This window comes from Mesocricetus auratus, unplaced genomic scaffold, assembly GCF_017639785.1.
Source record: "Mesocricetus auratus isolate SY011 unplaced genomic scaffold, BCM_Maur_2.0 Super-Scaffold_100007, whole genome shotgun sequence".
Taxonomy (NCBI): Eukaryota; Metazoa; Chordata; class Mammalia; order Rodentia; family Cricetidae; genus Mesocricetus; species Mesocricetus auratus.
Genome location: NW_024429191.1, coordinates 36,915,487 through 36,927,786, shown reverse-complemented (window position 1 = coordinate 36,927,786; position 12,300 = coordinate 36,915,487). Strand labels below are relative to the sequence as shown.

General features: G+C 47.7%; 1 protein-coding gene across 1 annotated transcript in view; it reads right to left on the bottom strand.

Moving 5' to 3' along the window:
* The window catches only part of Galnt10 (polypeptide N-acetylgalactosaminyltransferase 10), a 149,188-nt gene that overhangs the window by 51,953 nt on the left and 84,935 nt on the right, over positions 1-12,300 (bottom strand). The window contains exons 3-4 of the mRNA XM_040748690.1: positions 11,674-11,812; positions 188-354 (exon numbers count right to left, since the gene is read on the bottom strand). Of these exons, the coding sequence (XP_040604624.1) occupies positions 188-354; positions 11,674-11,812 (306 nt within the window). The remainder of the gene's footprint in view (positions 1-187; positions 355-11,673; positions 11,813-12,300) is intronic.

Genomic DNA, 12,300 nt, shown 5'->3' with positions numbered 1-12,300 from the left:
GAAGTAGGACCTGTTTGTTGGGATGCTGTGAACATGAAATGAGACCATGTGTAAGATACAAGGCCTGTGTAGTAGCTGTGGAGTAAATGTGGAATCGAATATCACACTGCTGGAGAACTTCTTTGTGGGGAGCACCCCTTTCTAAGCATGGAACTCAGGGGGCAGAGCCAGGGTGGGCAGGGCCTACCTCGATCACTGAAGTCATCGACTAACACGATCTCCGCCACCAGTTCTGGGGGCGAGCGGTTGAGCACGCTGTGAACAGTGCGCAGCAGTGAGGACCAGCCCTCGTTGTGGAAAGGGATGATGATGCTGGTGTTGGGGAGTGTCTCCAGGTAGAGCTTGCTGTTGCAGCTGGAGGGAGACACAGAGGAGAGAAGACAGGGGTTATCCAGGCACATTCAGCTTTTACATTGTGGCAAGAATGCAGATGCAGGATTAGGCTAAAAGGGAGTCCCATGTCCTTTCCAGCCATTAGGGTAGGAGAGAAATGGAGAGACCTCAGCCAATATAGGACTTTATTCTCCTTAGGCCTGTGGAAGACCCTTGTGTTTGTATGAAGTTTACACACACACACACACACACACACACACACACACACACACACACACACACAGAGAGAGAGAAAGAGAGAGGATGTCATTTACAAATAGCTAATTTTACTTAATTTCTTGTCTGATTGTCCCGCCTAGAGATTGTAAAACAAAACAGGGTAGGAGTGGCTAGGGCATCTGGGGGACCTTTCATCCCTAAGCAGTACAGTTTTCCATTGGTGCCATTTAGCAAGATGTTCCTTCCATTCTTAGTCTATGGAATGTCTTAAGCTTCCTAAAGTTTTGGATTTTGTCAAATCCCCCCCCCCCGCATCTGCTGACATTTGTCTTTTGTTGCATTAGTATGATATATCACATTGATTGGTGATCCTATATTAAACTAACCTTGCATTTCTGGGATAGGCTGGCTGGCCACAGTACATTATCCTCATATAATGCTGAATATTTTATTTACTGGTTATTTTGTTGAGGAGTTTACATCTATTCTCATTAGTAATATTGACCTATAGTTTTCTCATGATACTTTTGGCTTTCTATATTGCATTTAGTTTCTAAATGCTAGGCTATTGGGGCTAAAGTGATGGCTCAGCAGTTAGAAGCATTTGCTGTTCTTTCAGAGGACCCAGGTTTAGTTCCCAGTACTCACATCAGATGGCTCACAATCTCTTGCAACTCCAGCTCCAGACGGGTTTCAACACCCTCTTCTGACATTTTCAGGCACCAGGAATATATGTGGTGCATATATAAACATATAGGTACTCACATATATACTTAAAACAAGCAACCCTGTACCTAGCTTCTTAACATTAACATAATTACGCACTTGCTTTTTGCTCTATAATATGCAACAATTCCAACATTACTGGTAGCCATATTACATATTTTTTTCTGTAGCATATATTTCAGTCAAAATTTCTGTTCTGAAGCTGCCAGAGTGATTCATTTCACATTTCTTTCTGTAGTTACATGTGCATGGAACATTTGGATTCGCTTATTATATTTATTTATTTATCTTTAGGGCCTGCACTTTAATTTTTAATTTAGGTCTAGTTATGTTTATATAATTATGTGAAGCATACAGTTCCAAGGCCAACTCCAAAAGGGGTGATTTAAAGATTTCTGCCTATTTGTGTCTCCTCATCTAGTTTTCTCCTCTTCCAAGAGGCCACATTATTGTGGCTAATGACTGTATTGTTTCAACTTTGTTTTTGTATAAATAGCTGCAGATATAAATGCTTGTCTTGAAGTGCTGTCTAGGAAACTCAGCAGTATACACTTCACACCTTTATTTTTCACTGACTATTCCATTGTTGAAACTGTGCTACACAATATGCTTCCCTTGCTACAGTTTCCCAGACCTCCCCCCACCTCTCTCGTGTGTGTGTGTGTGTGTGTGTGTGTGTGTGTGTGTGTATGTTGAGACAAGGTCTCTCACTAAACCCAGATATCTGTCTGTTTTGGCGAGGGCAAGGATGGCTGGCTGGAGAGCTCTCTGGGTTCAGCTCCCCAATGCTGGGGTTACACGACACCCATCTTTTTACAAGGGTGCTGGAGAGTCAGATGCAAGCCCTCACACTTGCATTGCAAATACTCTCATCTACTGAGCCATCTTCCCTGCCCATTTTAGGTTTTGAAGAAGTGGATGAGTCCAATTCGGGGGAACAATATCTGTCCACTTGCTTTGCCTAAAATTTATTTTGCAGAAGGTAAGCTAATTTATTTGCTTCACAATAAACTGCGTTTTGCTTCAGGAGAGAAGCATGATGGGAAGAGGGAAGGAAGAGGAAGCAAAGGCAGCAGCTACTCTGAATGAGTTGCCCTGTCTGGACCAGCCGCCTCATAAGACCTGAGAGTTTGTTAGAAAACTCTCTGGCCCATCCCAGAGCACACACAAGAGCGGTGGTCTCAGGGTGGGGCCCAGCAGTTTGTTTTTAACAAATCTTCTATGATTCCGATGCCCACTCAAGTTCAAGGGTCCCCAAGGTAAATATCCAAATTCACAGAAATGTTTTCTGGGATCCTGAGAACTGTGTGGATGGTGACTTGAGGGGTTCTGTGGGGAGGCACACGGTAGGAGGTGACACTACCAGTGGGTTAGCAGAGGGAGGAAAAGGAGGAGGAGGAGGATGAGGAAGAGGAAGAAGAGGAGGAAAAGGGGATGAAGAGGGGGAAGCTGCACCTCCATGGCAGGTTGAAACCTGTGGATCACTTTCCTATCTAAACTCTGATAGGGCAGACCAGGTGGGCATGTCATCCTTTCTTGAAGGAAGGCCTGAGAACTGAGGAAGGGAGACAGCCACTTAGAGGCCCACTGACATGGCATTTGACAAGTGACATTGCTGGGCTTGAAGCCTTGAAAGGAGGAACACAGTCCTGTCTCAGTGTCTGTGTGCTAGGGGACAGTATGTGGGAGTGAGGCACATTCCAGAACTGAGAAAGAAGGGGCCCAAAGGAAGAAAGGACGAGGAGGCATGTCTGGGGATGTGTGGTGCTACACATGTGTTTCCCTAGTCTCCTTCCTCATAATGTGCCCCCCAAATGTACACACTATGTGTGGTTTCTCAAGTCTTCTCATCCCAGTACAATGTCATCTCCCAAGAGGTGATACCCAGGTCTCCGCTTCCCCAGCTTTTGATATGGGACCTCAGGGGCCCACCAAAAACTGTGACCTGAGAAACAAGTCTGGCACATTATTCATGTGTGGCCTTTTCCGAGTTTCATTTCTGTTATGATAATAAAATCCCTTGACCAAAAGGCAACTTAGGAGGAAAGGGTCTTATTTTGGCTACAACTCCAGGATACAGTCCATCCTGTCGGGGAAGCCACTTAAACATCTGGTCACAAGGCGCACACAGTCAAGAGCAGTGAGAAGGGAACGCACCGCATGCCTAGAGCTCAGCTTGTGTTCTCCGGGCACACACCCATGTTCAGCCTCCTTCCAAAGCAGGCACCCCCAGCCCTTCACTACCTCTGTCTGGGGAGGAGACAGCTTTCTCTTCACTTGGCTAGAGCCGAATGTGGTGGTGTGCACCTGTTCTCCCAGCACTGAAGCTGAGGGCAGAAGGCTGGGAGCCCAAGGCCAGCACTAGCTGTGCAGAAACCCAGTGTCAAAAACAAACACAAAATCAAACAACAGCAGCCAAACCCTGACAGCAGACAGCAGGTCGTGGCTGGTTGGAATCAGGGGAGTGTGAGGATGTGTGGGAACAAAGGGCCAAAGCTAAGTTCTTTATGAAGTCCTTCCCCATTCACAGCTGCTTTGCTGAGAGCCAGCCACATACACCTGCTCAGGACACAGCCAAAGGAATGGAGTTTATTGCCACTTAGCTATGGGTCTCAGCCCAGTCAGACACCCGCAGATTTACATTCCTGACTTGCTTGCCCCAGAATTGAGATGCAGGTCGTCTCAACCAGATCTTGGACTGTCGTGCCCTCCCATCTCACCCCGAGACAGGGTTTCTCTGTGTAACAGGCCTGGCTGTCCTGGAACTCACTGTGTACACCAGGCTGGCCTCAAACTCACAGAGATCCACCTGCCTCTGCCTCCCCACTGCTGGGATTAAATGTATGCCCTGCAACCACCACCTGGCTTATGCTAGGTCTCTCTCTCTCTCTCTCTCTCTCTCTCTCTCTCTCTCTCTCTCTCTCTCTCTCTCTCTCTCTCTCTCTCTCTCTCTCTCTCTCTCTCTCTATCTCTGTCTCTCTTCCCTGTATGAACCCATGGTCAGGTTATAAACAATTGCTTTTCTTTTTGAGGCAGAGTGTTGCTATCCAGTCTATAGTTGGTTTAAAACTTATGATGATCCTCCTTCCTCTGCTAATGACTGTGGTTCCTAAGGGATGCCATGGCACAGTTGTTAGGACAAAATGGACTTTACCCCAACACACTTGATGATTCATGAAAGGAGGGAAGACAAACAAGCTGGGAAGAGGTACAAGTTCCAGAAAGTTCTGCCATGGTGTATGCAGAAGCAAAGAACTGCTAAGTACCAGTATGGCGCACTTGTCTACAGAGGAGAGGACAAGTGGATTATTCCTGAGGAATATCACACAGCTATGGAAAGTGGCTGACAAACATGAACATAATACATAAAATGAAAGAAGCTACGTGTAGAATAAAATAGTCGGACCACATTGTGAAATCAAACAGAACATTAGACTCACACGACTATATATACTACGAGCAAAGACCAAACGGTTGTGCTCCCTGCTTGGGCAGAGCTTGGATCTGAGTGTGTGGGTTGGTGGGATGGATGGCTGCTGCCCCTCCCATCCCAATGCAAATGTGGAGAGGAGAACTTGCCACAAGGAGGGCACTCTGCTGTGTTTCCAAACTAGGCTGCTTAGCTTGTCACATATTCCCATGCCATCTTAAAGAAGGGAGAGGGGTAGAGCTCTACTTTCATTCTGTTGCTATTATATACACCATGATCAAAAGCAACTTAGGTAAAGAAAGGGTTTTGTTTAGTTTGCACATCACTGAGCAAAGTCTGGGAAGGAAGTTGTACACAAATCATGGAGGAATGCTGCTCGCTGGCTTGCTCATAGGCTCATGCTTAGCTAGATTTCTCATATAGCCCAGAACCACATGCCTAAGGAATGGTGATGCCCATAGTGGGCTGGAACCCCCTACATCAATTAACAGTGAAGACATGCCCATAGACCAACCTGATGAAGACAGTTACTTAATTGAGACTCTAGGCTGTGTCAGGATGATAGGTAATGCTGACTGGTTAAGGTGGCAGTTATTCTTCATCTTCCCTTCTTTTTAAACGCTTTCAATGTCACTTACAATTCCACTCATCTCTCTAACCAGTCCAACTGGATTCCAACTGTCTGTTCCTGAATAGGTGTGTACCATCTTCAGTGTGGAGCATAAAATGCAAGCGCAGAGTGTGTTGGTCATGCTTGCTGGACTTAGCTAGTAAAACCTGTTCGAAGTGCTAGTCTAAAGACCTTCACCTACCAATTAATAAAATACTAACGTTCTTCCCTCCTCCTCTGTGAGACATGAACCAATGTCCATAGGTCATGTGCTTTGGCCTGCTTTCTACTGGCTATGTGACTTTAGCCAAGGGCTCTCCTAAGAGTCAGTCCAGGTGACGTAGTGGGAGACCTTCATAAAATCATGCTGAAGGGGCTGGGACTACACTGTAACTGGGAAGTGTCCCACTCTGTGTCCAGCACATCAAGCAATGGATTATTACACAATAAATGAGGGCTTTTTATTAAAGATGAATGTTGCATCTATTTCTAGAAGATTCAGAAATGTATCTGTTTGTAAGGACAACAAAACAACAACAATGAAAAAAAATCCGAACTCACACATACAGAGCATCCCTCTGCTGGCGTGGCTGTGGATGGTTTTCAGCCAGTGTGGGTTATGGATGACACATGCTTATTTGAGTTTTAGCGGACAGGCAGACATTTTTGCTTGCAAGCTATCAATCTCTCCAGTTTTCAACCCACAGGCTGAGCCTGCTGAAATCTATTTTACAAACCAGAGGAAGTAAAAGTCACCTGAGGAAGTTGTATTGGCTGCCTTTTACTTCAAGGTTCTCGAGCCTTTAAATCTCGATATTGGGTCCAATGGATCAATAACTGCTATAAAAAAAACCAAAAACAACCAAACAAACAAAAAAACCATTTGGTGGTTCAGAAGGAAGCTGTTTCATTTTAGAGAACTGATAAAGTCTCCTGGGAGAGTAGAGGTGCTGTAGAAGGGCCTGGACTTCCTCCCCCACAGTGCACAGACCTCCCCACCCACAGAACTTTCTGCCCACAGCTGCCTCAGTAACCACCTATCACCTCAGAATACCCACATCCCGCCTGCAGCCAGAATTCCACATCCTGGGTGACCCTGGAGCACTCCATTTTAAAGGTGCCCACCAAGCTCACTTTACTACACGAAACATGATGAAAAGGATGAAACCTGCTAGTCAGCGTTGTGACTTCTAAGCGCGTCACTAGTGTGCAGAAGGTCTGGCCAGCTCTGTAAGGCAGCAGGACGGTGCCTGTAGACCCCATGAGAAATGGCAGAGGTGGTGAGCGGGGTTCTTGCCGAGCTCCAAACCCTGAAGGTGAACTCTCTGGCTTCATTTTTGTCATTGAGATAAAACACCTTGACCAAAAGCAACCTTCGAGAGTTGAGGGTCTAGATGGCTTATCCCTCCAGATTACATACAATCTACCGTCGAGGGGGAAGCTGAGGCCGGGACTCAAAGCAGCTAACCGCATCACATCTGTAGCCGAGAGCAGGAAGAAACAAGGCGTTCATGCTGCCTGCTTGCTCTCTGTTGGCACTCTCTACTCTTAAGACACTTAGAACCCCAAACCAGGGAATGGCACCTCCCACAATGGGCAGGTCTTTCACCTCACTTAATAATCAAGATCTCCACCCCCGCCCCCACCTCCGACATCAAGATGTGTTCACAGGCTAACTTGGTCTAGAAAATTTCTCAGTTGAGGCAGTTTTCTCAGTTTCTAGGTTGTGTCAGTTTGACAGTTAAAACTAAACAGCACAGGATCCATGTAACCTGACACCAGCCAGACTTGGGTCAGTTTGAGACTTATAACCTTGTTGAGTCTCTGCTGTCTCTTGCTCTTCACAGATGGTGAGCTAAGACCACAATCTGAGCACAGCAACTCAGAAAAATCCCATTTCCATTTTTTCACAATAACACCATGCAACTGCCTACCTTGTGAACGTCTACACATTTAACAGCATCTCACTCAAACACCTCCCCCAATCCTGCTCTTCCCGAGGTCATTCCCTGCCTGCCTGTCTGTAAGTGGCGAATCCACCTCTGCAGATGCCCTGGGGGCAGGAACCTTGCCGTTATCCTTGACTCTGCTCTTCTGCTCACTTCTGTGCAGCATTTAGGTAGATCTTGCTGGCTCCACCTTCATGGTACCCTGAGAGCCAGTCCTGGCTTCTCTGCTGCTCCCAGCTAACACAAGTCACTCTCCTTTCCCGTCACAGACTTCCAGCCTGGGTTCCTTGCTCCCATCTGTGGCTGCCGACAATGACTTCATCTTTGTGTGCATGAATGTAGGCACATGCATGCCGCACTGCACGTGGGGGGGGGAGCTCTGGGTGTCCACTCTCACCTTGCACCTTGTTAGAGACAGGGTCTTGTTGCTGCTGCCCATGCCAAGCTAACGGCCCCTAAGCTTCCAGGGACTCTTTCGCCTCCATCTGTCTCCATCTTGCTGTGTGAGCACTGACATTACACAGTCTACCATGTCTCTCCTTAGCTCTTGGAATGCACACTCAAGTCCTCAGGCCTACGTGGCAAGTGTTTTACCCACTGAGCCACCTTCCCAGCCTCCTCCCCGGGTTTCCTGGATGTAGCTTAACAGTTACCACCCAGTTTGGAGCAGCTCAAGCCATCATTTTCCTTCTCTGTGTAACAGACTCCGATTATACTCATAGTAGATGACTCAAAACTGTCCCAGACTTCATAGGGTTTTCATTTTTCAAACCTTTATGTTTTATTTTGGGAAGTTTGTTTCACTATGCCTTCAAGTTCACTAACATTTACCCCTGCAATAGCTAATCTATCATTAATCTAAGCATCTTTCAGCTCAGCCACAGTTGGTTTTATTTCTGGAGTTTGGGAGCTAGAGGGATGGCTCAGTGGTTAAGAGCATTTGCTTCTCTTACAGAGGATCCAGCTTTGGTTCCCAAAACCCACTTGGCAGCTCACAACCATCTGTAACTGCAGTTCCAGGGATCTGATGTCATTTTCTGCATTCTGAGGGTACCAGTCACATACATACCGGGTGTATACACATACATTCAACAAGCAAACAAACAAAAAACCACATTCATACACGCAAAATTAAAAAAACCTGCATTTCTAGAGTTTGAGTCTTTCTATACCATCTGTGTCTACTTTATAGACAGAACACAGCTGCAGTGTCCCGCTAGTGCCACATCTGTATCGGCGCTGGGTCGTTCTGCTGATGACTGTCCTCATCACAGGTCCCCTTCCCTGCTACTTTGCACTCCTACTCATTTTTGACTGGCTACCAGCGTTCACAGTCGGTTGCTGTACGCCTGCACCCTTGAGTTTTGCATCACATTAAGTTATTTGAAAAGACTTTCATCTTTCCAATTCATAATTTATGATTACTTTCAAGACTGGTCGGGGGGGGGCAAAGAGTTCCCACTAAGGTAAAGAAGCGCTGTTAGGCACTACACCCACCTGCTCATGAAGTGAGAATTATGGGTTCTCCCAGCCTGAGCGGTGGGAAGAGAAACAGTTATCAGCCTTCAGGGGTGTTTCTCTAGTCCTCCTGGGTGATTCTTTTCCATCCAAGACATATGCTGAACAAGAAGCTATTGGCAGACCCTTCACAGACCACCCTAGTCTGCCCTCTCTCTGTCATCTGGGGATCCACCAGTCTCAACCCCCTCAGCAGTAGAGGCATGTGCCACCACACCTGGCTCTTATGTGCTTACTGGGGACTTGAACTCAGGTCTTCATACTCGGTGCCGTGAGCACTTTATCACCTGAGCCATCTCCCCAGACCATTTCGTTTGATTAGCGTGTGTAATACGACTGTCAGAGGCAACAAGCTCAACCTCCCTTTCCATTCGGAATCTGTAACCTGTTGGAGTTGTAAAGAGGCTCCAGAGAGCCTGGCCTATTACAATAATCCATAAGTCTTTTTGAGGAAATTCAGCACATATCACAAATTTCATCATGCTAACAAAAAGGAAAAAGCCAAAAGGGGTATGGGGGTGGGGTGGGAATGTGGTAGACAGAGATTCCATTCTCATTCACTCACTCTTTCCTGACATTCCATGTTCACCATGGAGAGAGCGGGTCTTGGCTGGGGGCTGCTGTCATCCCCAGAGTGGCGAGCTTTGCAATGTGAAACCAAAAAACCCAACTGATGCATCCCAGAGGAGTCTACAGACCCTACTCACTTCTGCAGCCTGGGTTCCCTCGTCACCTGCCTTGGGTCCTGAAGGGCCTCTATGTTCGGTTGCCAAGCAGCTGGGCTGAGTTCCCTAGGGAGCAGGGAAAGTGGGCCAGCCCACCAGCCAGCCTGTGTTCACACTCACTGGGCTGGAGGTGCAGAGGGCAGGCCTGCTCAGAGCCAGCTGGTCACCTTCCACATGCCAGCCCAGCAAGTTGGGGCCAAACTGCCTAGCTACTGCTCCCTGAGGGTGTGTGTCTCTGGAGCAGCTTCTATGTGAGGAAAGAGGCCTGATATAAACAGACAGCCCCCTCCATCCTGCCCCTGCTGTGCTGTTGCCAAAATTCAGTTTGAAGGGATAAAAGGCAAACAGGAATCGCAGCTCCTGCCTGAGAAGTTGTTTAAGCTAAAAGCAACCGAAGGCCCCCGTCTGCTCAAGCGCTCGCTCTAATTTACTCAGGTGCTTCCACTGTCAAACCACAGGGGAAGCGCCTCTCTAGGGTACAGAGGAGGACTTCAAGGTATCTGTCGACTCACTGCTGGAAACTCAGCTTCCACACGTGGGGAAGTTGTAAAAAGCAGGTGTTAGAAGTATTCAACATTAGCAACCAGGAGGCTAGGAAGGCAGACAGGCTGCTAACAGAGGCGCCAGAGGCCTCCTGTGCATGGACCCCCTCCCAAGCTGTGAACACATTTCAGGGTGACATTTCTCACGTGGAAGAAAGAAACACACATAAAATAAGAGTGAAACCTGCAGAGATGGCTCAGCAAGTAAAGGGGATTGCTACCAAGCCCGAGTTCGATCCCAGGAACCCACATGGCGGAACCGGAAAACCGATTCCTATAAGCTGTCCTCTGCCCTCCACAGGAATGTTGTGGCATATGTACCCTCACATACATACACAGGCACACATTTTTTTTTAAAGGAAAGAAAAGAAAAAAAAAAGGAAGCCAATCAGGCAGACAAAGTTTCCAACTTTGGACTTTTCAGTTGAGGATTTTTCTTATTCTATAATCATATAAAAACATTCTCATGTAATCTATTCCTCCTTACTGTCAGTGCAGAATTTATGAGTTACATGAGCTGGGCCTGACACAAAGGCCTGTCATCCCAGCTATTTGGGAGGCTGAGGCAAGGGGACAGAGTTGAAGACCCACACCAGGAGAATAGTGAGAGATGAGCCATTATGTTTCTTCCTAGGAGCTCATGTGTAAGGCTGCGGCAAGTTTTTACAGTTACGGCAATTAGTGCTCCAGATGTTGGGCACAGGGTTTGGTCTGGCGATTCTCAGTATCAGCTCACTGTTCTGAACCCAGCAACACCAGTGTGGCTCAACAACGCTCTTAGATGCCAATGAAAGATTCTAGGGCATTACTAAAGACCATGAAACAGACAGTAAGTCCCACAGGCAAGCACTCCGGGTTCCTCTTCTGTCCCCTCTAGGCGAGAGACCCTGGTGCAAAGGGCCTGGTCTTGGGGACAGCCTGTCTTCTAAGCAAGGCTTCCCACCTGTGTGGTTTCCTGTTCTACACTGTGGCAGCATCAGAGTCACCTACAGGGCTTCTGGGGGCACTGACAGCTGATGGCCTCCAGTGCATTGATACAGTTAATCTGAGCCGAGGCCTGGGCTGGCGAGATCACCCAGAGGGCGAGTGCTTGTTGAGGAAGCCAGGGAATGTGGGTTTGAAGTGCTAGAACCCACATAAAGCCAGACACAGCAGTGAACCACCTGTAAGCCCAGCACTCCTACCGTGAGGTGGGAGGGAGCGAGGAGGATTCCCTAGGAGCGAGCAGGAGCTAGCTTCTGTATATGTGGTGAACAACAGATGACCCAGGCCTCAAGCAAGGCAGAAGGCGCGGACCTACACCAGAGGCTGTCCTCTGACCAGTACTCCTGTATTGTGCCCCCCCCCCCCACTGCACCTATAACAAATTCCCAGGTGAACTGATGCTGCTGTTTGGGAGACTCTGAGAATTGCTGGCTCCTACCCACTGCGCGAAGGAACAGACCGACAGACAGCACCGTCCCTGGCTACATCGGCTCCCAGTTGCAGAGGGTTTGATGACTGGAGCCTCTGCAGAGACTCTGTTCCACAGGAGGCAGGTGGTACTTCTTCATGTAACTGAATTCACAACCCAGAGCAATGGGCAAATCCTTAGGCAGCAGATGAGAGGCGTGACACTCACTTTGGGTGCCGGATATCGGGGAGAGACCGATTCAGAGAGATTTTATCACTGACGTAGATGTTAAATCCGTTTTCTCGGTATGCCTGGTCCACTCTTTCAGCGTCGGTCATGGGGTAAGGCCTCCCCTGTTCTCCATTTCCTGGGGGCAGAGAGCAAATTCAGTGTTGCTGGTTTAGCTGACATCTGCCAGGGATGAGACTGGGGAGAGTGACTGGGCTGCGGGTACAGCCTGATGCTTGAGGCTGGAGAGATGGCTCGGTGGTTAAGGGCACTGGCTGCTCTTGCAGAGAACTCAGATTTGAGGACCAGCACTCACGTGGTAGCTCACAACCACCCGCAACTCCAGTTCCAGGGATCGGATGTCCTCTTATGGCCTCCCTGGGCACCGCACACATGTGGTACACAGATTTACATGCCAGCAAAACACTCATACACATACAATAAAATAAAAACATACAAAATTTTCCCTTAATCTTATACCTGGTCATGGGACATATTGGTTACTTCTGCATTACTACAACCAAGGATCTGAGAAAAGATTTATTCCAGAGGGTTCTGTCATTGTCACATGGCTCTGCACTTTTGTGCCTGTTGTGAAGCAGAATGTAGTGGCAGCAGCAATGCATG